General features: G+C 53.4%; 1 protein-coding gene across 1 annotated transcript in view; it reads left to right on the forward strand.

Annotated features, from left to right (window-relative positions):
- The window catches only part of NOTCH3 (notch receptor 3), a 39,806-nt gene that overhangs the window by 4,906 nt on the left and 8,333 nt on the right, over nucleotides 1–26,567 (forward strand). The window contains exons 3-29 of the mRNA XM_086408768.1: nucleotides 1,341–1,483; nucleotides 1,563–1,901; nucleotides 1,989–2,111; nucleotides 2,189–2,422; nucleotides 3,312–3,467; nucleotides 3,558–3,743; nucleotides 4,333–4,446; nucleotides 4,680–4,793; nucleotides 5,583–5,816; nucleotides 5,937–6,047; nucleotides 6,530–6,722; nucleotides 6,799–6,950; nucleotides 7,174–7,287; nucleotides 8,236–8,391; nucleotides 9,760–9,985; nucleotides 10,390–10,591; nucleotides 10,844–10,997; nucleotides 11,378–11,562; nucleotides 12,130–12,262; nucleotides 12,347–12,604; nucleotides 12,688–12,806; nucleotides 13,261–13,847; nucleotides 15,475–15,807; nucleotides 19,238–19,392; nucleotides 19,469–19,691; nucleotides 21,143–21,227; nucleotides 23,204–23,366. Coding sequence (XP_086264894.1) covers nucleotides 1,341–1,483; nucleotides 1,563–1,901; nucleotides 1,989–2,111; nucleotides 2,189–2,422; nucleotides 3,312–3,467; nucleotides 3,558–3,743; nucleotides 4,333–4,446; nucleotides 4,680–4,793; nucleotides 5,583–5,816; nucleotides 5,937–6,047; nucleotides 6,530–6,722; nucleotides 6,799–6,950; nucleotides 7,174–7,287; nucleotides 8,236–8,391; nucleotides 9,760–9,985; nucleotides 10,390–10,591; nucleotides 10,844–10,997; nucleotides 11,378–11,562; nucleotides 12,130–12,262; nucleotides 12,347–12,604; nucleotides 12,688–12,806; nucleotides 13,261–13,847; nucleotides 15,475–15,807; nucleotides 19,238–19,392; nucleotides 19,469–19,691; nucleotides 21,143–21,227; nucleotides 23,204–23,366 — 5,192 coding nt within the window. The remainder of the gene's footprint in view (nucleotides 1–1,340; nucleotides 1,484–1,562; nucleotides 1,902–1,988; nucleotides 2,112–2,188; nucleotides 2,423–3,311; nucleotides 3,468–3,557; nucleotides 3,744–4,332; nucleotides 4,447–4,679; nucleotides 4,794–5,582; nucleotides 5,817–5,936; nucleotides 6,048–6,529; nucleotides 6,723–6,798; nucleotides 6,951–7,173; nucleotides 7,288–8,235; nucleotides 8,392–9,759; nucleotides 9,986–10,389; nucleotides 10,592–10,843; nucleotides 10,998–11,377; nucleotides 11,563–12,129; nucleotides 12,263–12,346; nucleotides 12,605–12,687; nucleotides 12,807–13,260; nucleotides 13,848–15,474; nucleotides 15,808–19,237; nucleotides 19,393–19,468; nucleotides 19,692–21,142; nucleotides 21,228–23,203; nucleotides 23,367–26,567) is intronic.

Here is a 26,567-nt window from a genome sequence, read left to right on the forward strand (position 1 = left end):
CCCCTGACCCCACTCTGGACCAGCGCCCTTCTGTACCTTCACTCTCAGGGTGGCCTTAGTGGGTTTGGAGGGGGCTGGAGGCTGAAGGACCTTCCCCCAACAGGGGGCCCAAGCATTGGTGGCCACCTCCCCGCAACGGAAGGAAGGAAGGGGTCTCTGTGCCCCCAGGAAAGGAACTGAGGCTTTGTGGAGGTCCTCCTGCCTGGCATGTGAGAGTTAGTCCGTATTGGTGAATGAGGCTGTGGGTTGGTGTCTTTGAGTATTTGCCAGCCCAGTGCATCGTGTTCGTGTGTCCCTCTCATCTGGTACATTTGGGGGTTCTGCCCGTCTTTGTGCGCCTGGGTGGTTGTCGTCTGGAGCCTGAGACCTTTTGCATTTTCCATTTCCTCTACTCTTCCCCACACAGGCTCATGGCCCCCTCCCTCATTTTCTTTTCCCACACAGTCTTCTTTTTTTCCCTCACTTTGTCTGGGAAAACATAGTTGCCTTTTCCCCACCCCCATCCCTCTGTTCTCCTTATCCTGTGTTTTAGCTTCTTGTGGCTGTGGAACAAATGACCACAAACTGGGTGGTTTAAAACAACAGAAATGTATTCTCGCAGTTCTGGAGGCCAGGAGTCTTCACCTTTCCCTTGTAAGGACAGTTGTCACTCAGTTTAGAGCCAACTTGGGTAATCAGGATGGTCTCATCTAGACATCCATCATTTAATTACATCATTAATTACATTTCTTTTTCCAAATAAGGTCACAGTCACAGGTTCTTGGTCATGGACATAATTTTTCTGGGGCCACCACTCTATCCAACTGCATCCTTCATGGTCCCCATGGCCTGAACTACTCTTCCCTCCACTCCCGGCATGTTGCTTATTCATTCATTATTTGTATATCTTCTCTTTGGCAGACCTGGCTATGAACATCAAGAGGGTAGGGACCACTTTAATTGTGTTTGCTGCTGGGCTTCTCAGGTGGCGCTAATGGTGAAGAACCCACTTGCCAATACAGGAGACTTAAGAGATGTGCGGGTTCAATTTCTGGGTTGGGAAGATCCCCTGGAGGAGGGTATGGCGACCCGCTCCAGTATTCTTGCCTGGAAAATCCCATAGATGGAGGAGCCAGCCAGTCCATGGGGTTGCAAAGAGTTGGACATGATTGAAGTGACTTAGCATGCACGCTGTATTCCCATTGCTAAGAAGATAGTAGGTATGCTCAGGGAAACTGTTGCATGGTTGAATACGTGTGTGTGTTTGTTTACCTGTGTGTTTTTGGTCTGTCTGGTGTGTATCTCTTATGTTCTGGGCTGTTCTGCCTTGACTTTCCCCACTGAGTCGTCTCTGTCTGCAGGTGCCCACCAGGCTGGGTGGGTGAACGGTGTCAGCTGGAAGACCCCTGCCATTCTGGCCCCTGTGCTGGCCGTGGTGTCTGCCAGAGCTCGGTGGTGGCAGGGACTGCCCGGTTTACCTGCCGCTGTCCCCGGGGCTTCCGAGGTAAAGGAGGGTCTGGAAGGGAGCTGAAGGCAGGCAAGGGTGTGGTCGGCCTGGGCTCACCATTTCTGGTTCCCGGCAGGCCCCGACTGCTCCCTGCCAGACCCCTGCCTCAGCAGCCCCTGTGCCCATGGTGCCCGCTGCTCAGTGGGCTCCGATGGCCGCTACCTGTGCTCCTGCCCACCCGGCTACCAGGGCCGCAGCTGCCGGAGTGATGTAGATGAGTGCCGGATGGGCGGGCCCTGCCGCCATGGTGGCACCTGCCTCAACACGCCTGGCTCTTTCCGCTGCCAGTGCCCAGGTGGCTACACTGGGCCACTGTGTGAGAGCCCCGCGGTGCCCTGTGCTCCCTCCCCGTGCCGTAATGGGGGCACCTGCAGACAGAGTGGCGACCTCACCTATGACTGTGCCTGCCTTCCTGGTGAGGGAGCTGTACCCAGGGGGAGGCAGCAGAGGTGGGGGCACAGCAAGCCTGCCTGGTAGTGACCATTCTTGTGCTCCACGCTAGGGTTTGAGGGCCAGAACTGTGAAGTGAATGTGGATGACTGTCCAGGGCACCGGTGTCTAAATGGGGGGACGTGCGTGGACGGTGTCAACACCTACAACTGCCAGTGCTCTCCTGAGTGGACAGGTGAGCAGTGGGACCTGAGGGAAGCCCTTGGATGGGCATGCGCCAGGTAACCGGACTCATGTGTCTGTGTGCCATAGGCCAGTTCTGTACGGAGGACGTGGACGAGTGCCAGCTGCAGCCCAACGCTTGCCACAACGGGGGCACCTGCTTCAACACACTGGGTGGCCACAGTTGTGTGTGTGTCAATGGCTGGACGGGCGAGAGCTGCAGTCAGAATATTGATGACTGTGCCACGGCTGTGTGCTTCCACGGGGCCACTTGCCACGACCGTGTGGCCTCTTTTTACTGTGCCTGCCCCATGGGCAAAACTGGTGAGTGACTTTTTTCCCTGAAGGCAGCAGGGAGTTGTTGATGGCTCTTGAGTGGGGCCAAGGATGGAGTCTGACTTGAATCAGACTTACGCTATGCTAGAAGCATAATTAAACATATTGTTCTTAATTAATTAAGCATATGCTTAATGCTTATGCTAGAAGCTGGGTTTGGGGTGAAGGATAAGCCTGGGAGAGGCCTGGGAGGGCAGACAATCCAGAGAAGAAGTCACAGGAATGGAGAGCTAAACTGTGACTCATAAGGAGAGGGGACTTTTGGGAGTGGCAAAGATCAGAGATGTTTGGGAGGGGGACTTGGAGCAGAGGGCAGCGTATGTCAGGCAGAGGGTACTGCCGGGGCAAAGACTTAATGCTAGGACCCTCTTAGAATCATGAAAAGAGTCAACAGATTTTAAAAACAATATGTGGATATTTCCAACTTATTTTCAAATGGTTCAGAAAAAATAAAGTTACAATAGTTGAATCTAGGTGGTGGGTATATGAATAAACTTTTCTGTATGCTTAAATTTTAAATAAATGATTGGGGGAGAATAGCTACTAAATATGGGTGTGCATGCTAAGTTGCTTATGAACTGCAGCCCTGCCAGGCTCCTCTGTCCATGAGATTCTCCAGGAGAGAATACTGGAGTGGGTTGCCATGCCCTCCTCCAGGGGATCTTCCCAACCTAGGGATTGAACCTGCATCTCTTATGTCTCCTGCATTGGCAGGCAGATTCTTTACCACTAGCGCCACTTGGGAAGCCCACTAAATACACTGCTGGTTAATAAAAATAAACAAAAAAACCCAAAACACTACAATGTTCAGGGATGTGGGACCTTTGGGCAGAGCTGGGGGATGGTCTTCCCTTGACTTCTACTTACTCTTTCCCAGGACTTTTGTGTCATCTGGACGATGCTTGTGTCAGCAACCCCTGTCACGAGGATGCTATCTGTGACACTAACCCAGTGAATGGCCGGGCCATCTGCACCTGTCCACCGGGTTTCACAGGTGGAGCTTGCGACCAGGACGTGGACGAGTGTTCCATTGGTGAGGGGGCGCAGTCTGAGGGTAGGGAAGGAGGGGAGAGGCTGCTCCTCGGCCACCCACACCCACACTGACTGTTACTCCACCTTGCAGGTGCCAATCCTTGTGAGCACCTGGGCCGGTGTGTGAACACACAGGGCTCATTCCTGTGCCAGTGCGGCCGTGGCTACACTGGTCCGCGCTGTGAGACCGACGTAAATGAATGCCTCTCCGGACCCTGCCGCAACCAGGCCACGTGTCTGGACCGCATAGGCCAGTTTACCTGCATCTGCATGGCAGGTGTGTGGTGGGCGTGGCTGGGGCGGGGCCTGAGGCTGGGAGGCAGGGCGAGAAAAGCCTTCAGGCAGAGGGGCCCAGAGCAGATAGAACTGGAAGGGTGAGAGACTAAAGCCTGGGATGAGGTGGAGGCGGAGCCAGAGCAGAGTCTGGGGGCATGGTTGGGTGGAGTCAGTAGAACCTCAGATGGGCTGGGAGTGGAGTCTGGGCCTCAGGACGGCACTGTGGGATGGTAATGACATGAGGGCAGGAGCAGGGTCTGGAGTGGAGGTCAAAGTGGAGACTGTGGACAGAGATGCTGGGGTGGGATTGAGGTTGGGCACAAGGCTATGGTGGGCCCTCGGCTGGGAGCTGGGGAAGAGGCATAGTTTGAAGAAGGAAGAAGGACAAGCCTACATGGAGTCTCTTAAGCCTTGAACCAATTGGGGCCACACTGAATGCAGATCCAGCCTGAGTCTGAAAACTGAATGTAGGGATGAGTTGAGGGGCAAGGCCAAGGCTCAAGGGAAGCGGGGTATGTCCCCCCTTGCTCTCCCTTCAGACCAGAAGCTAAACCCTCATTGCCGTAATCCCCCTCCCTCTATCCCTCCAGGTTTCACAGGCACCTATTGTGAGGTGGACATGGATGAGTGTCAGAGCAGCCCATGTGTTAACGGTGGGGTCTGCAAGGACAGAGTCAATGGCTTCAGCTGCACGTGCCCCTCGGGTGAGGACTCTGGGCTAGGGAGCCTGAGAAAGATCTTTTGGGGCAAAGACTCCAGGATGGGAGCTTATAACATCGTGTTAGTGGCTTCCTATATAGCAGATACCACCTTATGAAAAACACTGAAGTTAATTTTAAAAGTAAATGGGCTTTCCACCCAAACCAGGCAGCATGGGTGAGGGGTGACTGCTCTGACCCTACTTGGGTCTCTGTTTATCTCACACTCCCCGCTCCAGGCTTCAGTGGTGCCATGTGCCAGCTGGATGTGGATGAGTGCGCCAGCACACCCTGCCGGAATGGAGCCAAGTGCGTGGACCAGCCAGATGGCTACGAGTGCCGCTGCGCAGAGGGTGAGGGCGGGCCAATGACAAGACTGCAGGAATCTGGAGGCAGGGCTAGTGGGGGAAAAGGGCCAATAATACGCTTGGGGGAAAGTTGCGGGCAGAGCTGCCACAAGGCAGGCCCGGAGCAGGACCAATGAAAGAGCCAGGAGGAGGAGCCAATCCTGGACATAAGCAGAGGTAAGGCTATGCGGTGGGCCCAAAGGATCTGGCAGGATAGATGCGCACTGGATTGGAGGGACCCCGTCTGACCCCCTCCACCCCCAGGAACCTCCCGTACTGTCCTGCTCTGTCACTTCAGTTGTGTCCACTCTTTGCAAGCCAATGGACTGTAGCCCACAAGGCTCCTCTGTCCATGGGATTCTACAGGCAAGAATACTGGAATGGGTTGTCATGCTCTCCTCCAGGGGACCTTCCCCACCCAGGGATCGAACTCATCTCTCCTGCATTGCAGGCGGATTCTTTACCCACTGAACCACCTGGGAAGCCCAGGAACCTCCCATGTGTCTGCATCTCCAATGGAGGGAGAGGCAAATCAGGGCTGACGGTGTAAGGATTGGAAGCATGGTCTCGCTAGGGGTGTGATTTAACTTGTAGGGTCCTGGCCAGGGACAAGTCTCGGAGGTGGCCGCTGGATGGCCTCTGGAGGCCAGCCAGGGGCGGAGCCTGAACTGAGCCCGCCTCCTATTGGCTCAATGGGCCAGGCCTGAGGGAGAACTGAGTTAAGATTGGGCAGAAGCCATGGCTGTGGGCAGGACCTTGGCCATTGGGTGGAGCCTGACCCTCTGTCCCCCGCAGGCTTCGAGGGCACAGTGTGTGAGCGCAACGTGGATGACTGCTCGCCTGACCCTTGCCACCACGGGCGCTGTGTGGACGGCATCGCCAGTTTCTCGTGTGCCTGTGCCCCGGGCTATACAGGCATGCGCTGTGAGAGCCAGGTGGATGAATGCCGAAGCCAGCCCTGCCGACATGGGGGCAAATGCCTAGACCTGGTGGACAAATACCTCTGCCGCTGCCCTCCTGGCACCACAGGTAGGGCCAGGAGCTGGGCTGGGACAGGAATAGTACATCTGATGGGACACAGAGGGTTCAGGAATGGTGTTTCTGGCAGGTCACGGTGGTGGCAATCCCAGTCATGTTCCCCTTCCGCAGGTGTGAACTGCGAGGTGAACACTGATGATTGTGCCAGCAACCCCTGCACCTTTGGAGTCTGCCGGGACGGCATCAACCGCTATGACTGTGTCTGCCAGCCTGGATTCACAGGTGGGCAAGTGGCTGCCATGGAAACGGGGTCTTTATAGCGTGAGGGTGAAATCATCTATCTTTCCTGGCCGGGTTTTGCCCCTCTCTTTGCACGTGCTTGTCCTTAGGGATTGTCCATGCTTTGCCCTGAGATTTTTGCTTTCTCTCATTGGCATGTATCCCCATGTTGGCTCAAGATTATCCTGGTATGTCCATGAAGGTATTCAGACTCAGAGATTGAGGTGTTTCTGAGTGGGGCCAAGGCAATCCTTGGCGGAAATTAAAGTGACTTCATATAAGTTTGGGGGCAAGGGTGATCTGGGGCGAGGTATCTCTGGGTTGCGGAGGTGGCTGTCCTAATATGCACAAGAGCTGATGTGTTATGAAGCAAATGAGATGCTCCTTGCTCAAGGGTGTGACTGTGCTAAATGGGGCAAAGTTGCCCTTCCCTGGTTGGCTCCGCTATCCTTGTCCCGGGATGAGGTTGCCTGCCTGCTCCCCAGGGCCCCTCTGCAACGTGGAGATCAACGAATGTGCGTCCAACCCCTGCGGCGAGGGAGCCTCCTGCGTGGATGGTGAAAATGGCTTCCGATGCCTCTGCCCACCTGGCTCCCTGCCCCCACTCTGCCTTCCCCCAAGCCATCCTTGTGCCCAGGAACCCTGCAGTCATGGCGTCTGCCACGATGCGCCTGGAGGGTGAGGTCTCTCCCCAGATCCCTGACCCCCACAACTTCCCTACCCTCCTGCCAGCCCTGACTGCCTCCCTCACCAGGTTCCGCTGTGTGTGTGAGCCTGGCTGGAGTGGCCCTCAGTGCAGTCAGAGCCTCACTCGAGATGCCTGTGAATCCCATCCCTGCCGGGCAGGCGGCACCTGCACCAGTGATGGAATGGGCTTCCGCTGCACCTGTCCCCCTGGTGTCCAGGGTGCGTGTCTCTACCTTCCCTCCCCAGGGCCTCTTCCTTCCTTCTTCCTTCTTATTTCCTTTCTGCTTCATTCTCTCTTCCTTCTCTGTGTTTGCCCTTTTTTTTCTTTTCCTTTCCCACTCTTACACAGGAGCTTGGGAGGTGGGTATCAAGGTGGGGACCTTTCGGGGAGATGGGAACAAGGAATCTCTCAAGACTATCTCACTCTGCCTGCCCACTACAGGCCATCAGTGTGAGCTGCTGTCCCCCTGCACCCCGAATCCCTGTGAGCATGGGGGCTACTGTGAGTCTGCTCCTGGCCAGATGGCTGTCTGCTCCTGCACCCCTGGTTGGCAAGGTACACCAGTTGCTTCTTCTCTTCCTCACCTCCTCTGCAACTTGCTCTATACTGGGTGATGCTGGGGACCCAGAGAAGGAGTCCCCCCACCACCGGCTCTGCCTTAAAAAAAATTTTTTTTTTAGTAAATTATTTATTATTTATTTGGCTGTACTGGGTCTTAGTTGCAGCATGTGGGATCTAGTTTCCTGATCAGGGATTGAACCCAGGCCTCCGGCATTGGAAGCACAGAGTCTTAGCCACTACACCAGCAGGGAAGTCCCCTGGTTCTGCCTTTTAAGGGAGCTTCCTCTGGGAAGGAACAGAGCTAGATACAGACACTTGCAGCCTGTGTAGTCAGTTCAGGAGAAGAGGAAGAGATATGGGCTGTGTTGTTCATTGTTTAGTTGCTAAGTCATGTCTGACTCTTTTGACCCCATGAAGGGCAGCATGCCAGGCTTCCCTGTCCTTCACCATCTCCCGGAGTTTGCTCAAATTCACGTCGATTGAGTCAGTGATGCCATACAACTTCCCATCTCACCCTCTGTTGTCCCCTTCTCCGTCTGCCCTCAATCCTTCCCAGCATCAGGGTCTTTTCCAGTGAGTTGGCTAGCATCAGGTGGCCAAAGTGTTGGAGGTTCGGCTTCAGCTTCAGTCCTTGCAATGAATATTCAGGGTTGATTTCCTTTATGAGTGACTGGTTTTGGTTTGATAAGGGCTTAAGAATCTAGAATTCAGGCTGAGAGTTTAGGGAGAGCCTGGAGGAGCAGACCTCAATCACAGAATCACATTCTTCATCCACTGAAATAAGGAGAGGGGTGTTCTGGAACAGTATGTGCAAAACGCCCAGAGGCAAATTGTTCTTGCCTTCATCCATCTCAGTCTTAAGATTCCTCCTGAGCACCAGGTACTCCCGGACCCTACCCTGCATCTGCTAATCCTGGATGTTATTTCCCTCCCCACCCCCAGGCCCACGATGTCAGCAGGATGTGGATGAGTGTGCCAGCCCCTCACCCTGTGGTCCCCATGGTACCTGCACCAACCTGGCAGGGAGTTTCAGCTGTACCTGCCACGAGGGCTACAGTGGCCCTTCCTGTGATCAGGACATCGATGACTGTGACCCCAGTGAGTTCAAGGGAGCTCTTGGGGGGAGGATTTTGACCTAGGGAACATGTTCATCAAGTTGCTACAGTATGCCTAGCACTGTGCTTTCATTTCATCTTCACAGTTGTCTTACTTTCCGCATTTGTTCATGAAAACTGAGGCCCCACAGAGGTTAAGTGACTTGCCCAAGGTAATGCAGTGAGTAGAGAGATGAGCTAGGTTAGGAGCACAGGTCTGTTTGACTCTGAAGGCTGTAAACTGCCTCTGGCAGCAAGCAAGTTAAAATTGTATGTAAACTATGAGATAATAGGCCCCTTAGTGAGTCACCAGGAGCACTGTTCAATAGACAAATAATGCAAGTCACATATGAATTAAAATTTTTTAGTTGATTTTTAAAAAATCTTTTTTTGTTTATTTTTGAATTAATTTTTTAAAAATTTATTTCATTGCACTGCATCTTAGTTGCAGCATGGGGGATCTTGTTCCCTTACCAGGGATCAAACCTAGGCCCCCTGCACTGGGAGCAGGTAGTCTTAACCTCTGGACCACCAGGGAAGTCCTTGAATTAATTATTTTCTAATAGCTGTATTAAAAAGCAAACAAAATGATAACAGGTGATATTAAATTTAATAATATATTTTATTTAACCTAATACATAAAAATATTATCATTTCAGCATGTAATCAATATAAAATGATTGAGGTATTTTACATTATTTTTTTCTTTTTTCATATGGAATCTTCACGATCTGCTCTCTGGTGTCTGTTTTATGCTGACAGTACATCTCAAATTGGACCAACCACATGTCAAGTGCTCAAGAGCCACATGTGGTCAGTGGCCACCCTACTGGCTAGCCCAGGCCTGGAGGAGACCTCCTGTGCTGAGCTCAGGAATTAAGTAGATACAACTAGTACTTGGGGTTTCCCACGTGGTGCTAGTGGTAAAGAACCCACCTGCCCATGCAGGAGACATAAGAGATGAGGGTTCGATCCCTGGGTGGGGGTGATCCTCTGAAGGAGGGCATGACAACCCACTCAAGTATTCTTGCCCAGAGAATCCCATGGACAGAGGAGCCTGGTGGGCTATAGTCCATAGAGTCAAACAGATTTGGATATGTCTGAAGCGACATAGCACGCACGCAGGCAACTAGCACTTGGGAGCTCAAAGGGACCTTTTGGGAACTTCTCAAACCTTTCCTCCCTTACACATAGATGAGGTTTCCATCAGATAAGGGAGGGAATGAGGCCACAGAGAGAACAGGGTTTGGTTCCCCTGGCTAAGTGTGCCCCTCCCAATGAAGCTTGGCTTTCTCCCCATTTCCCTCTATGCAAGGCATGGCCAGGTCAGGGGGTGAGGTGCGTGACCAGACCTCCTCCCTTCTGACCGTAGACCCCTGCCTGAATGGTGGCTCATGTCAGGATGGGGTGGGCTCCTTTTCCTGCTCCTGCCTCCCTGGCTTTGCTGGTCCTCGCTGTGCCCGAGACGTGGACGAGTGTCTGAGCAGCCCCTGCGGCTCAGGCACCTGCACAGACCACGTGGCCTCCTTCACCTGTACCTGCCCACCGGGTTATGGCGGCTTCCACTGCGAGCAGGACCTCCCCGACTGCAGTCCCAGGTGGGTGGGGCCTCTCCTGGGAGTCAAGGACCCTGGCATCGGATGGGGCGTGGGACCCGAGGAGCCGGGGACAAGGAGTCCTCGGCTAGACACCCACTTCAGGACTCTGATGCCCGATGGGAACGTGTCCGGGAAGGGGCAGGACATCTGTTGGGAGGTCACCTTAGGTACCCTGGTCCCTGTGGGAGCAAGGCCAGGCCACGGGGACGGGGGCCTCCATGTGGCTTCCACATAGCCCTGAAGCATCTGGTATACTGGGGTTAAGGGACATGACAGGGCAGGGCCTTTGGGGGACCTCAGCTTCTCCTTGGGGTAGGGGTCTTGTCACTTCCGCCAGGAGGGGCCCAGGAAGGGGGCAGGGCCTCTGAAGGGTGGGGCCAGACGCGCCCCTCCTTTCCCTCCAGCTCCTGCTTTAATGGAGGGACCTGCGTGGATGGTGTGAACTCATTCACCTGCCTGTGCCGCCCGGGCTACACTGGCACACACTGCCAACATGAAGCGGACCCTTGCCTCTCGCGGCCCTGCCTGCATGGGGGCGTCTGCACTGCCGCCCACCCTGGCTTCCACTGCGCCTGCCCAGATGGCTTCACCGGCGCTCAGTGCCAGGTGGGCGGGGTCACTGGAGTCTTGGGGAGGAGTCTAGAGGGATGTTCTGGGGGAGGGGCCTTTTGGGTACCCTGGTTGGTTGAGAAGGCAGCCTGGATCCTGGGGAGGAGTTGGCAGAGGGATTGTGGTGAGGGGCCTGGCAGGGATCCTGAGGGAGAAATCTGGAGAGGCGTTCTGGAGCCTGCTCAGAGGAGAAGCTGGGCAGGGTTTCTAGGGGTCCCCGAGTGTGAACACCCTGCCCTTCCTCGACAGACGCTGGTGGACTGGTGCAGCCGCTCGCCCTGTCAGAATGGGGGTCGCTGTGCCCGAACGGGGGCCTCTTTCTACTGCCTTTGCCCCCCTGGGTGGAGCGGCCGCCTATGTGACATCCGGAGCCTGCCCTGCAGAGAGGCCGCAGCCCAAATCGGTGAGGGGGAGCGCGTGATTGGGCGTGTGTGCACATACTTCCTCCTAGTGTGAGCTGAATGAGAGTGCACCAGAGCTTATGGACGTCGTGGGGTGTGTGCGAGTGTGTGGATATGTGACTGTCTGACAGCTGGCCAGGACAAGGTGGTATGTGTGTCTATCACTGTGAAACAGCGGGGATGTCTGCAATGCTGTGTGTGACCTAGCTGATGTGAGCTTTGAAAGTGCATGTGTGTGTGTGTCAGTGTCAGGGGATGTGTGGTAACCCAGTGGAATGTGTGTGACGCCTTGGTGACTGAGGCTAGTGGGGATGCTGGGTGTGCTGTGTATGACGGGGGCAGGGAGGAGGGAGTCTGCCTGATGCCGCTCTCCTCTGCTCAGGGGTGCCCACAGAGCAGCTGTGTCAGGCGGGTGGGCAGTGTGTGGACAAGGACAGCTCCCACTACTGTGTGTGCCCAGAGGGCCACACCGGCAGCCACTGTGAGCAGGAGATGGACCCCTGCTTGGCTCAGCCCTGCCAGCATGGGGGCACCTGCCGAGGCTACACGGGCGGTTATGTGTGTGAGGTAAGGAGCACCCAGGGAAGGAGATGGAGGGCTGGTCACCCTGAGTGTGTCTGGCTACACATTTCTGTGTGTCTAGAGCCTGGTGCGGTGTCCCTCTCTAGGCATGTCTGGGTTTTTGCTTTTGTGACTCTGGGTGTATCTTTGTGGGTGTCACTCTGGGTAGATCTCAGGGTGTCTCTGGCTCTACCTCTGTCTTTCATTATTTCTTGGACATGTGTGTCTCTGTGCATAGTGTCTCTATGGGTATGAATGGCACACATGTGCCAGTGCCTGAGTGTGCATCTCTGGCTGTGTGTGTCTTGGGTGTATCTGGGTATTTCTCCTGTGTACATTTGTATGTATGTGCCTGTACATTTGTATGTATGTGTGTTTCTTTGCACTGAGTGTATCTGTAGCCCTCTGTGTCTGGGTGTTTCCATGTACTGGGTGTGTGTTTTTGCTCACTGAGCATATCTCTGTGCATGGGATGACTGTGTGTGTCCCTTTGCCCTGGGATTCTCTGTATCTTCATGGGGAGCATCTGTGTCCCTCTGGGCTGAGGAGGTCCCTGTCTCGCCCCCACTGCAGTGTCCAGCTGGCTACACTGGTGACAACTGTGAGGATGATGTAGACGAGTGTGCCTCCCAGCCCTGCCAGCATGGGGGCATCTGCATTGACCTCGTGGCCCACTATCTCTGCTCCTGTCCTCCAGGGACACTGGGTAGGCCAGGACCAGGGTTTGGGGACAGGTGGGGAGGCTGGGTTTCTGAGCCCTCCTGATGTTCCCCATCCCCCATCCCCCTAGGCGTGCTCTGCGAGATTAATGAGGATGACTGTGGCCCAGGCCCAGCCCTGGACCTGGGGCCCCGGTGCCTGCACAATGGTACCTGCGTGGATCTGGTGGGTGGTTTCCGCTGCACCTGCCCCCCAGGATACACTGGCCTGCGCTGTGAGGGGGACATCAATGAGTGTCGCCCAGGTGCCTGCCATGCGGCACATACCCGGGACTGCCTGCAGGACCCAGGTGGGGGCTTCCGCTGCCTGTGTCACCCTGGCTTCACAGGTGAGCATGGGAAGAGGGGGCTGGCCTGGGATCCTGCCTGTGTTCCCCACAGGCAGCTGATCCACTCCCTTCTGCTTGCCCAGGTCCCCGCTGTCAGACTGTCTTGTCTCCCTGTGAGTCTCAGCCTTGCCAGCATGGAGGCCAGTGCCGTCCTAGCCCGGGCCCTGGGGGTGTGCTGACCTTCTCTTGCCACTGCATCCCGGTAGGTGGTAGGTGGGGGTGGCCGGTGGTAACAGGGTCTCTGGAAGCAGGTAGGGATGGGGGGTAGGGGGCGTGGCCTCATGGGAAGGTGAGGCTTTTAGGGGACAAGAAGTGGAAGAGGATTTCTGGGAAATGTTGAAATTACCTGGAGGTTGTGTGTGTGTGTCTCTCCGGAATTTGGAGTTGCGGCCTCTTGGGAAAGCTTGGGCTTACCTGTAAGGTGGGGCTGGCAGTGGGAGCCGGGAGAGGTTGGGCCAGACCTCGGGAGATCAGAGGCACAACCTTTCCCAAGTTCTGATCCTCCATATTTCCTTTCCTCTCCCCCTTCAACCCTCAATGCGCTTCTCCACCTTTCCATTTCTCTCACCTTCCCTATTTTCTCCTTCCCTTCTCTCTCCCCCTCTATATCCCCTGCCCCTGCGCTCTTTTCTCCCCTCCCCGCAACCAACCCACAGCCGTTCTGGGGCCCGCGTTGCGAGCGGGTGGCACGCTCCTGCCGGGAGCTGCAGTGCCCCGTGGGTGTCCCGTGCCAGCAGACGGTCCGTGGACCGCGCTGCGCCTGCCCCCCGGGGCTGTCGGGTCCCGCCTGCCGGGGCTCCCGGGGGCTGACCCCCGGGGCCGCCAATGCCAGCTGTGTGACCTCTCCCTGCCTCCACGGGGGCTCCTGCCGCCCGGAGCCGCTCGCGCCCTTCTTCCGCTGCGCTTGCGCGTCAGGCTGGGCCGGGCCCCGCTGTGAGGTGCCCGCGACGATGCCCGAGGTATCCGTGGCGATGCCCGAGGTCCCAGAGGAGCCGGCGTGCCCGAGAGCCGCCTGCGAGGCCAAGAGCGGTGACAAGAACTGCGACCGAGAGTGCAACAGCCCCGGCTGCGGCTGGGACGGCGGCGACTGCTCGCTGAGCGTGAGCGACCCCTGGCGGCAGTGCGCGGCGCTGCAGTGCTGGCTCCTGTTCAACAACAGCCGCTGCGACCCTGCCTGCAGTTCGCCCGCCTGCCTCTACGACAACTTCGACTGCCGCGCCGGCGGCCGCGAGCGCACCTGCAAGTGAGTCCGTCCTCAGTCTGGGTCTTGTCTGTCCATGTGCCACATCTGACCACCCATGGGCCCTGCTTCTCTGTTGTCCATCCATTTGCCTTGATCTGTCAGTCCGTCCTCAGTCTGTCTGTTGGGCTGTCCCTTCGTTTGCCCTGTTTCTTGGTGTACTTTGTCCATCTGCGTGCAGTTTGTCTGTCTGTGCCCCTCACCTAGCCATCCACGTGCCATTTATGCCTGTCTGCCTGTCTTCCCATTCTTGTGCTCTGTCTGTACATCTTCGTTCCCTGCCTATCAGCGTGGCAGTTTGTCCATCCATTAGCCCTTTCTGTTTTTCTGTCTGCCTCTGCACTCCATCCGTCCCTCTTTATACCCTGTTTGTTGGTCTTTCTGTCCATCCATGAATTCGTTTTGTCCCTCTATGCACCCAGCTGTCTGTCTGCACCCCTGCTTGTCCATCCTCGGACCTCACCTGTCCATTTGTCTGTCTCTATGCCAGTCTGTCTCTCTATGTGCCCCATCTGTCCATCTGCACACCTTTGTGCCCCACCTGTTCATTCATGTGCCCCTTCTGTCCTTATGTCCACCCATGCGTGTTTTTGCCCCTCTATATGCCCATCTATCCATGGCCCTGCTGGTCTTTCCCTGCCCCTCTTCTGACCTTCTCAGTCTGTTCATGAGGCCTGTCTATCTGTCTCATACATTCTATGTATTCATCCATATTCTCTGCCCTGTCTGACCCTCTGTCCCTCTGTCTCCCCCGTCTCATTCTGCTCCAGCCATCCTGGCCTTTTTTCCAGTCTTTAGATTCCCCAGGCTTGGTCCCATCTCAGGGCGTTTGCACTGGCTGTCCGCTCTGCCGGGATGCTGTCCTTCAGGAAGTCACATGGCTCCTCCCTCATCTCCTTCAAGTCTTTGCTCAAGCACAAGTCTCTCCGTGAACACCTTCCTGGCCACCCACAGCACTTCCTCTGCTTAATTTCTTCCCTTAGCATTTAATTCGTGTGTGTGTATGTTTACATTTAGCCTTTATTGTTGTGTAATCAAAATACTGTATGTTCTGCTCATTCATCATTTTTAATATATGTCTCTGCCCATTGTAATGACAGCTTCAAGTGGGTAAGGTTTTGTGTTGGGGCCATATCCTTAGTGGACTTCCCCAGTAGCTCAGTCGGTAAAGAATCTGCCTGCAATGCAGGAGACCTGGATTTGATCCCTGGGTGGGAAAGATTCCCTGGAAAAGGGAAAGCTACTCACTTCCGTATTCCTGCCTGGAGGATTCCATGGACAGAGGAGCCTGGCAGACCACCATCCATGGGATCTCAAAGAGTTAGACACGACTGAGTGACTAAGGTTTTTCACTTCACTCATATCCTTAGCTCCTATAACTGCGCTCAGCACCTAGGATGCAGTTGTCAATAGTTACTGACTTATTAATAATTGTATAGCAACTGGCTGGTTTTGCAGAAAGCCTGATACATTCCACAGGCATGTGGATACGTTCCAGTTCTCTGCTCCCTGAGGAATCTTGGGTGCTTTGTGGTGTATTCGGGCAGCGTGGGGCAAGGTGGGGGCATGTGGGGTGGGGGGTGGGAGTTGGGGGAGAGGCTCCCTTGACCCAGCCCTCCTCCTCCCCCAGCCCAGTGTATGAGAAGTACTGCGCGGACCACTTCGCTGACGGCCGCTGCGACCAGGGCTGCAACACGGAGGAGTGCGGCTGGGATGGCCTGGACTGTGCGGGTGAGGTGCCGGCCCTGCTGGCCCGAGGCGTCCTGGTGCTCACAGTGCTGCTGCCGCCAGAGGAGCTGCTGCGCTCCAGCGCCGACTTCCTGCAGCGGCTCAGCGGCATCCTGCGCACCTCGCTACGCTTCCGTCTGGACGAGAATGGCCAGGCCATGGTCTTCCCTTACCACCGGCCGGGGCCTGGCGCTGAATCCCGGAACCGGCGGGAGCTGGCCCCTGAGGTGATTGGGTGAGTGACTCCAGCCCCAGGGGAGCCGTGGGGGGCGCATGCAGATGCTAGGGAAGGGGCACCATTCACAAGGCCTTGTGCGTTTGCTGTGCTGTGCTTAGTCTCTCAGTCATGTCTGACTCTTTGCGATCCCATGGACTGTAGCCTGCCTGGCTCCTCTTGTCCATGGGGATTTTCCAGGCAAGAATACTGGAGTAGGTTGACATGCCCTCCTCCTGGGGATCTTCCCAACCCAGGGCTGGAACCCAGGTCTCCCGCATTGCAGGCAGATTCTTTACCAGCTGAGCTACCAGGGAAGCCCCTTGTGCGTTTTACTTCCCTTAACATCTGGGAAACACTATTCTAGCTATTTTTTAAGTTCCCTTCAAACTGTAAAACTCTGTGGCTGAACTTGGCTTTATTCCGGAAATATCTGATAAAGCACCTAATAGGTTTCAGGCACTGGGTTAGGTCTTTAGTCCAGTTATGTTTTCACTGATTTCACTGCTTAGGAAATGCCCGGCGTGTGGGAGGGCCTTCTTGGTGGTACATACAGAGTCATGTAATACATATAATACACACATCTCAGCCTCAGCACCATTGACATCTGAGGCCAGGTCATTCTTTACTGTGAGGGGCCGTCTGTCTTGTGCACTGTAGGATGTCTGGCATCTTCCCTGGCCTTTCCCCACTGGATGCAGGCAACAGATCTCCCCCCTCCCAGATGTGACAACCGGAAATGCCTTCAGACATGGGCAATGGTCCTTTGGGGAGCAGAAGAAGAGCCCCCTCCTGACCCCTGTCTGCACCCCAGGCCCTCACTGAACCCCCTGATCCTATGCGCTATGAGCTCCAATACCACCTCTGGCTCTAACTTGCCCATTTTGTTTTAATTTTTTATTTTTTAACTTATAAAGTTTATAGTGAAATAAAAGTCGCTCAGTCGTGTCTGACTCTTTGCGACCCCATGGACTATAGAGTCCATGGAATTCTCCAGGACAGAATACTGGAGTGGGTAGCCTTCCCCTTTTCCAGGGGATCTTCCCAACACAGGGATTGAACCCAGGTCTCCTGCATTGCAGGCAGATTCTTTACCAGCTGAGCCACAAGGGAAGCATATAGGAGAGTTGTAAAATAAAAAACAAAGTTACATGTATTTCCATTATATATTATGGGCTTTCCAGGTGGTGATAGTGGTAAAGAACCCTCTTGCCAATGCAGGAGATGTAAGAGACATGGGTTCAATCCCTGGGTCAGGAAGATCCCCTATAGAAGGGCATGTCAACCCACTCTGGTATCCTTGCCTAGAGAATTCCATGGACAGAGGAGTCTGGCGGGCTACAGTTCATTGGGGTCGCAATGAGTCGGACATGAATGAAGCCACTTAGCACGAATGTGTATATTCTGATCATTTTTAAGTAGGTAAATTATGATTTTTAGTTGGAGTTTCAGTATCAAACTCTCAAAAATTAACATAAATGGAAAATATAAAACACTCTTGCTGGTGACCTGGTGGAGGAGCCAGAGGGAGATGTGGCTTCTGAATAGGGTAGGACCCTGACACAGAGAGGAGGGCTGGAAGTCAGAGATAAGGAGCAGGACCTCTGACTGGGATGAAGGAGGTGGGTGGATGGGTGATGTGCCTGTCCTTGGCTGGGTGACTGAGTTGCTGGAAGTGTTCTCATCAAGATGAAGAAACAACGCTTCCCTGGCAGCTTAGTGGTAAAGAATCTACCTGCCAATGCAAAGAGACATCGGTTTGATCCCTGTTTTGGGAAGCTCCCACCAGCGGTGGAGGGACTAAGCTCGTGCACCACAGCTGCTGAGCCCATGTTCCCTAGAGCCAAAGCTCTGCAACAAGAGACGTCAGCGCGGTGAGAAGCCCGCACACTGCAACTAGAGCGTAGCCCCTGTTCTCCACAACTAGAGACAAGTCCGTGGAGCAGTGAAGACTCAGCACAGCCAAAAATAAACAAGTAAAATTATTTTAAATCTCTTTTAAAAAAGATTAAGACACCAGCTCAAAATTAAGGGTCACTTTGTGACTTGTAGAGTCTGGAGGGAACTGGGGGTCTCGGGGAGACCCTCAGGAGGCAGCTAGGGTCTGAAGAGTGAGACCGAAGCACTTGGCAATCATGGTAGCCATGGAGGGACTTGAAGAAGTAGGGAGAGTTGTGGGGAACAGAAGGATGACATGGGGACACTGAGTCCTAAAGATGGGTTGAAAGAAATTAGCTCAGAAAAGAGAAGCGGAAGGAGCAGAGACAGTAGGAGACCCAGGGCTTGGGGTACTGGGTATCCTGAAGAAGGAAAAAGTTTGGAGGGTTGCGTTCCTGGAAGCAGAGCCTGAGATTCAGATATATGCAATGTATTGAAAGGGTGCTCTGGGTAGATAGGGGATGAGGGAGGCAGGATGGGACAGGGGCAGGAACTGAGGCAGGAGGGAGCCTCAGCCAGGATCGGGCCACAGCCTGATCCCTTGGAGAGCTCTGGAGGATAAAGTTGGTCCTGCCTTGAGACAAAAGGGCCAGCTTTTGTACACATCAGTCAATCCCTGGCCTAGGGCTTCCCTAAGTGGTGTCACCTCCCAAGTGAAGGGCTCCCCACTTTGCTGAGGCCAGTTCTCTGGGGGAAGGAACAGCTGTCAACTGTTAGAAGCCAGTGCTCATAGCAGGCAGGAGATGGATATACCAGCCTGAGAAAGGAGATATTGATGGGAAAACAGTGGCCATTGGATTCATGACTTAGAGGACACTGGTGACCACAGCAAGACTGGCTTGGGAATTGACAAAGAACTTTAAGCATATGCAAAAACAGATCAGGGTTATGCACATCTAGGTACCTAGGACCAAGCATTGACAATGAACGCATAAGGCCATTCTTTATATATATATTTATATCTTTGGCTTCACTGGGTCTTAGTGGCACACGGGATCTTTGATCTTCTTTGCGGGGTCTTTAGTTGTGGCATGTGGGATCTAGTGCCCTGACCAGGAACTGAACCCAGGCCTCCTGCGCTTGGCGCTGGGAGTCTTAGCCATTGGATTATGAGGGAAGCCCCCCATATGGCCATTCCTGTTTCATATATAGTCCCTTCGATTGTCTTAGTTCCCATGCTATGTCAAAATAATTCCTAGATAGTGCGTCACTTCATATGTAGACATTTCAGCATGCTTCTCTAAACACATAAGCTCTCTTCTTAAAAGCACTGTAATACCGTGATCACAGCTAAAAAATAAATATCCTTAATATCACCAAATATATCATAAGTGGATTTAAAAAAACGATAGTTTGAGGGGATGTGGCAGGATTGGATGCCGGATGGGAGTTAGTGGTGACCTGGTGAGTAGAGATGCTCTTCTGAGCGAGGTGTGGGGAGGTGGGCGGGGCCTAGGGCGGGGCTTCTGGCAGTGCCTGCTGAGCCTCCTGTCCCTCCACTGTGTCTCTGCAGCTCTGTAGTGATGCTGGAGATTGACAACCGTCTGTGCCTGCAGTCACCGGAGAACGACCACTGTTTCCCTGATGCTCAGAGCGCGGCGGACTATTTGGGAGCGTTGTCGGCGGTGGAGCGCCTCGACTTCCCCTACCCACTGCGGGCGGCGCGGGGTGAGGCCCCGCCCGAGATAGGGAGATGAGGGTGGGCCTGGACCCCTGGTAAAGACCCCCTGCTTCCTGCCCGCAGGGGAGCCAGTGGAGCTGCCGGAACCAAGCGTGCCGCTGTTACCGCTGCTGGCGGCCAGCGGCATCTTCCTGTTGGTCCTCCTGGTTCTCGGCGTCATGGTGGCCCGCCGCAAGCGTGAGCACAGCACCCTCTGGTTCCCCGAGGGCTTTGCACTGCACAAGGATGTGGCCGTGGGACACAAGGGCCGGCGGGAACCCGTGGGCCAAGACGCGCTGGGCATGAAGTGAGGACCCTACCCGATCCCTCATCCGGTCCCTGACTATGGCGGGGCCTGAGCTCTTGAGCCCACAGTCACCTGACTCTGACCTCTGACCCCTACCTGACCCTAACTTCAGACTCCAGCTTGGACATCAGTGTTTGTCTCCTTGACCAACGACTCCATAATCCCTAAGGGATCACCCCTGATTTGTGACCCTGGATCCCCTTTCCTATGGTCCAGTTCCCTGACTCAGATCCTTCTGTGACAACCCCCTCCCCCAACCCCAGCCTCTCAGACTTCACCCTGATATGTGTTCCCACATGACCGTGGACCTCATGACCTCTGTCTGCACCCCAACCCCTCACTGGACCCCCTGATCCTATCCTCTGTGAGCCCCAGTACCACCTCTGGCTCTAACCTACCCTGACTTTTTTTGTTTTGTTTTAATTTTTTATTTTTTAATTTATGAAAGTATGATAGCACGTTTACAGAAGACTTGGGAAATACAGAAGAAAGTTACATATAATTCCACTGTATATTACAATTATTTTTTAAGTAGATAAATTAAGATTTTTCATTGGAGTTTCAATATCAAGCTCTCAAAAAATTAACAGAATGAATAGACAGAAAAGCAGAGGGATATGGTAGACCTGAAAAGCAGTATGAGCCAATTCAACATAATTAAGATTATACAATTTTCATACAACAGCAGGGTACAAAATCTTCAAGTTCCCATAGACTATAAACCAGGAGATACTGGCCCATACCCAGGGTCATAAAACAAGGTGCAAAAGTGTCATGGTCTAAAGGTATTGAAATCATATAGAGTCTGTTCTCTTGTTACTGGAATCATGTTAGAAATCAATATCAAAAGAAATTGAAAATAACCCACATATTTATAAGAGCACTGTGACATTTACCGAGAGATCTTTGACTTAGCTATTGAAAGCCTCAAGAATAACCTACCCTGACTCTTGACCTGACCTCTCTTTCCACCCCAACTCAGTGCTCATTCCCCATGATCCTCAGTCCTGGCCTTGGCCATGATCTCCACCTCCCTGACCGGCCCCTCAAGACTCCAGCCCCACCCTGTCCTAACCCCTGAATTTACCTCTCCTGTGACCCTCTGCCCTCTGCTCCCTCTCCACAACCTCTTTATTCCTGGCTACATCTCTCACCTGCTATGAGGATAACTCTGTCTTCCATGACCTATGATGTCATCTGCTGTAACCCATGCTGTATGCCTGTGACCCTCACCTGTCCCATAGACATCTATCTGCTCTGACCTCTGACTCCACTCCTGTCCCTTCCCCAGTTCCACCTGACTGTCACCCATCACAACCCCTGACAGTACCCCCTGCAACCTTGACCGCATCCTGCATCCCATCCTTGGACCCTATCTCTTGACCCTGAGTACCCTGCCCCTGCTGACCGCATTGTCCCTTCTCCCCTCCCCTTTCCCACTGTCCCCACAGGAACATGGCCAAGGGTGAGAGTCTGATGGGGGAGGTGGCCACCGACTGGATGGACACAGAGTGCCCAGAGGCCAAGCGACTGAAGGTTGTGTTCCCTCCTGTGACCCCTGCCCTCAGGGTCCTGGGTGGGGGCCCAGTGGTCAGTGGGAGAGCCAGGGGAACAGTCACGGCAACCACCCCATCCTGCTCCTGGCGTCTTTCCAGAGGGGATCCTGTATCCCAGAGAGTGACTCTGCATTCTCTCTGATGTGGCCACCTTAGTCCAGCGTGCCCAGCCTGAGAACACCCCCAGCTAGTCTTTTCCTGTCCAGGGGCCACGCCGATGGGCCCTGTCTTTGTCAGCGAGAGTTGCCATAATGAAATACTGCAGACTGAGTGGCTCAAACAACAGACACTTATTTTTCTCACACCTCTGGAGGCTGGGGCTTCCCAGGTGGCACTGATGGTATAAAGAACCTGCCTGCTAGTGCAGGAGAGGCAGGAGATGTGGGTCCAGTCCCTGGGTCGGGAAGATCCCCTGGAGGAGGGCATGGCAACCCACTCCAGAATTCTCTCCTGGAGAATCCCATGGACAGAGGAGCCTGCTGGGCTCCATAGGGTTGCACAGAGTTGGACACGACTGAAGCGACTTAGCAGGCACAGATACACACTGGAGGCTGTAAGTCCAGGATCAGTGCGCTGGCAGGATTGGCTCTTGGTGAGGACTTCTTATCTTGCAGAATGCCTCTTCTCACTGTGTCCTCAGATGACCTTTCCTCTTCGTGTGCAGAGAATGAGGGAGAACTGTGGTGTCTCTTCCTCTTCCACTGGTCCTGTTGGATTAGGGCTCCACCCTTATGATCTTATTTAACCGTAATTACTTCCTTAAAGGCTCTGTCTCTAAATATAGTCGTGTTGGGGGATTAGGCCTTCATCATACGATTTTTGTTGTTGTTCAGTCGCTAAGTCGTGTCTGATTTGGCGACCCCATGGACTGTAGCACGCCAGGCTTCCCTGTCCTTCACCATCTCCCTGAGTTTGCTCAAATTCATGTCCATTGAGTTGGTGATGCCATCCTACCATCTCATCCTCTGTCATCCCCTTCTCCTCCTGCCTATGTTTTAATGTTTGTTAGAATGGATACTTCTGTTGCAAATGACAGCCAAAGAAATCTGCTTGCCCCAGGCTTTGTTTTTTTCTTTCTTTCTCATCCAAAAGTGGGTGTTAAGTATATGGTGTAGAATGTTTATGTGGGTCTTGTGAAATTATTGCATCATCTCTTTTTTTTTTTAAAGTTAATTAATTAGTCCTTGGCAATGCTGGATCTTTGTTGCTTTGAGTGGGCTTTCTCTAGTTGTGGTGACCAGGGCTACTCTCTAGTTATGGTGGGCAGGCTTCTCATCACGGTGGCTTCTCTTGTTGCAGAGCATAGGCTCTAGGGTCGAGGGCTCAGTAGTTGTGGCGCCCAGGCTTAGTTACTCCGAGGCATAGTGAATCTTCCTGGACCAGGCATCAAACCCATGTCCCTGCATTGGCAGGCGGAGTCTTAACTATTGGGCCACCAGGGAAGTCCCTGACTGCATCATCTTGATTTTACCAATGAGAAGCTCAGAATTCTAGGATTACAAGCCTACTAAATGACTGTGTCAGACACTGAATCCACATTGAAGGGTGTCCCATCCTCCAGGACCTTTTCTGGTTACCTGTCCGTCACCTGGCTGTCCTTTTTTATGAAATTAAACTCCCCACCTGGGTCCTTAAGTTCAGATCTAATTTGATCAGGCTCTGTTTAGTCTTGCTGTGTGTGCTCAGTCGCTCAGTCATGTCCGACTCTTTTCAACCCCCATGGGCTGTAGCCCGCTAGGTCCATTCCAGTTCTTACCAAGGGATTTCCCAGGTAAGAACTGGAATGGGTTGCCATTTCCCACTGAAACACCTGGGAAGCCCCTATCAAGCAGGATGTTAATGGCTTCTCGGCACCTGCCGTGTGTGCATCTCTGTGAGAGAAATCTGTGAGAATGCCCAGATGGTTCCTCTGTGTCTCCCAATTCCTTGTGAGAACCTGGGTGCTTGTGCCTCCAGGTGGAGGAGCCTGGTATGGGGACTGAGGACGCTGTGGATTGCCGCCAGTGGACTCAACACCACCTGGTTGCGGCCGACATCCGCGTGGCACCAGCCATGGCCTTGACACCGCCGCAGGGCGACGCAGATGCGGATGGCATGGATGTCAACGTGCGCGGTCCAGGTCAGTGATGGCGCCCCTGCCTCCAGAATGCCCTTGATCCATCCTGCTCATGAGAGGTTCCAACTGAGTCTGTGCTCTGGGAACAGCTGGGTGTGTCTGGCTGTCTGTCAGTGGGTTAATCAGTCCTGTTAATCAGGACTCTTGGTTGTAAGTGATAATAGCCCAACTCAAGCTAACTTAAGTAAAACAAACGATTTACTGGCTCTTGTAAACAGAAGCTTCAGGCACATTTGGATCCTGGACTTGTCAGCTTTTGGTTCCAGTCCAGGCAGTCTTTCTCCTGCAGGCATTACACAACCTTTTTCTCATCTGTAACAGCAAAAGTCCCAAGATGAGGGTTTTTTTTTTTTTTTTTTTAATGTAACTGATATGTTTAAATTTAATGTACACATTCTTGTTGATGCTCAAACTATTGTATCTTTGGCCAATGAAAGCTATTTATTTTTTTTAAAATTTTTGGCTGCACTGGGTCTTCGTTGCAGTGTGTGGGCTCTTTGTTGCTGCTCACAGGTCTTCTCTAGTTGCAGTGCAGGAGCTTCTCGTTGCCGCGGCTTCTCCTGCTGCGGAGCACGCCTCTAGGGTACCCAGGCTCAGTAGTTGTGGCACACGGGCTTAGTTCCTCTGCAGCATGTGGGATCTTCCCAGATTAGGGATCCAACCTGGTTCCCCTGCATTGGTCCTTAGATTCTTAGTCACTGGGCCACCAGGGAAGTCCTCCCAGGATGAGTTCTGATTGGATAGTCTAAGGTCACGTGCCCCATGTGTGAACCAATCAATGTGGCCTGGGGCCTGGAACATGCAGATTGACAGGCCTGGGCTATATGCCTGTCCCTGCAGCGGGGGTTTGCCTTTACCTAGGGCTTGAGAGGAGAAGGCGATGGCACCCTACTCCAGTACTCTTGCCTGGAAAACCCCATGGACGGAGGAGCCTGGTGGGCTGCAGTCCATGGGGTCGCTGAAGGTCAGACACGACTGAGCAACTTCACTTTCACTTTTCAGTTTCATGCATTGGAGGAAATGGCAACCCACTCCAGTGTTCTTGCCTGGAGAATCCCAGGGATGGTGGAGCCTGGTGGGCTGCCGTCTATGGGGTCACACAGAGTCGGACATGACTGAAGCGACTTAGCAGCAGTAGCAGCAGGGCTTGAGATAGGAGAAGGCGATGGCACCCCACTCCAGTGCTCTTGCCTGAAGAATCCCATGGACGGAGGAGCCTGGTAGGCTGCAGTCTATGGGGTTGAGGAGAGTCGGACACGACTGAGCGACTTCACTTTCACTTTTCACTTTCATGAGTTGGAGAAGGAAATGGCAACCCACTCCAGTGTTCTTGCTTGGAGAATCCCAGGGACGGGGGAGCCTGGTGGGCTGCCGTCTCTGGGGTCGCACAGAGTTGGACACGACTGAAGTGACTTAGCAGCAGCAGCAGCAGCAGGGCTTGAGATATGCAGATGACACCACCCTTATGGCAGAAAGTCAAGAGGAACTAAAAAGCCTCTTGATGAAAGTGAAAGAGGAGAGTGATAAAGTTGGCTTAAAGCTCAACATTCAGAAAACGAAGATCATGGCATCTGGTCCCATCACTTCATGGGAAATAGATGGGGAAACAGTGGAAACAGTGTCAGACTTTATTTTTTGGGGCTCCAAAATCACTGCAGATGGTGACTGCAGCCATGAAATTAAAAGACGCTTACTCCTTGGAAGAAAAGTTATGACCAACCTAGATAGCATATTGAAAAGCAGAGACATTACTTTGCCAACAAAGGTCCGTCTAGTCAAGGCTATGGTTTTTCCAGTGGTCATGTATGGATGTGAGAGTTGGACTGTGAAGAAAGCTGAGCACCGAAGAATTGATGCTTTTGAACTGTGGTGTTGGAGAAGACTCTTGAGAGTCCCTTGGACTGCAAGGAGATCCAACCAGTCCATTCTAAAGGAGATCAGCCCTGCGTGTTCTTTGGAAGGACTGATGCTAAAGCTGAAACTCCAGTGCTTTGGCCACCTCATGCGAAGAGTTGACTCATTGGAAAAGACTCTGATGCTGGGAGAGATTGGGGGCAGGAGGAGAAGGCTCCTTCTCCTGTGATTCATGGGGTCGCAAAGAGTTGGACACGACTGAGCGACTGAACTGAACTGAGGCCTTGAGAATGGAGAATGGGGGTGCTAGTGGCTTCCTAAGGGAAAGAAGGGCAAGTGCTCTTGCAGAGTAGAGCAGACCATGGTGTCTGAATCCTCTGGGGTCTGTCTTTGTCACATTTTATAATATGCCTCCTGCAGTTCTGATTTGCTTTCGCTCCAAATGACTCGCACCTGTGGCTGTCTTTTGACTCCCATTAGGCCCCCACGTACTTGGTATTTTATGTCCCTCGGTGCAGCTCCTAAGCAGTGGATGCAGGTATATGAAAGGCTCAGCTCCTTTGTCTCAAGCTGGATTACAACTCTGGGTACAACTCAGCTTTCAGAGTCCCCCTTTGGGATCAGGCTGAAATGTTGTTGTTGTTCAGACTCGTGTCTGACTCTTCCCGACCCCATGGACTGCAGCACACCAGTCTTCCCTGTCCTTCACTGTCTCCCGAAGTTTGCTCAAACTCATGTCCATTGAGTTGGTGATGCCATCCAACCATCTCATTCTCTGTTGCCCCCTTCTCCTCCTGCCCTCAGTCTTTCCCAACATGAGGGTCTTTTCCAGTGAATCAGCTCTTCGCATCAGGTGGTCAAAGTATTGGAGGTTAAGCTTCAGCAGCAGTCCTTCCACTGAATATTCAGGGTTGATTTCCTTTAGGATGGACTGGTTTGATCTCCTTGCTCCAGCACCATGATTCAAAAGCATCAATTCTTGGGTGCTCAGCCTTCTTCATGGTCCAACTCTCCCATCTGTACATGACTCCTGGAAAAACCATAGCTTTGACTAGATGACCTTTGTTGACAAAGTGAAATAACTCAGGCTGAAATAACTCTCCAGGAATGTGGTCATCGTCCACTTGCTTGACTTTATTCCTCCCTCGTTCTGTGTACCCTACTGCTTAGGAGGCCTCCTGCCACAAACCAAATGCCTGTAAAGCCTCATCCTGGGTTGGCTCCGAAGTACCTGACACAAGTGTGTGTGTGTGTGTGTGTGTGTGCACGTGTGCGTGTGTGTGATGGGAGGTTTGGCCCTTCGATCATGTACTTCCCCACATCCCACTTCCCCCTAATGCAGTGCGCTTC

This window comes from Bos grunniens, chromosome 7 (genome assembly GCF_055505025.1).
Source record: "Bos grunniens cultivar Pamir isolate PY7600 chromosome 7, Bosgru_T2T1.0, whole genome shotgun sequence".
In the NCBI taxonomy this organism is placed as follows: domain Eukaryota; kingdom Metazoa; phylum Chordata; class Mammalia; order Artiodactyla; family Bovidae; genus Bos; species Bos grunniens.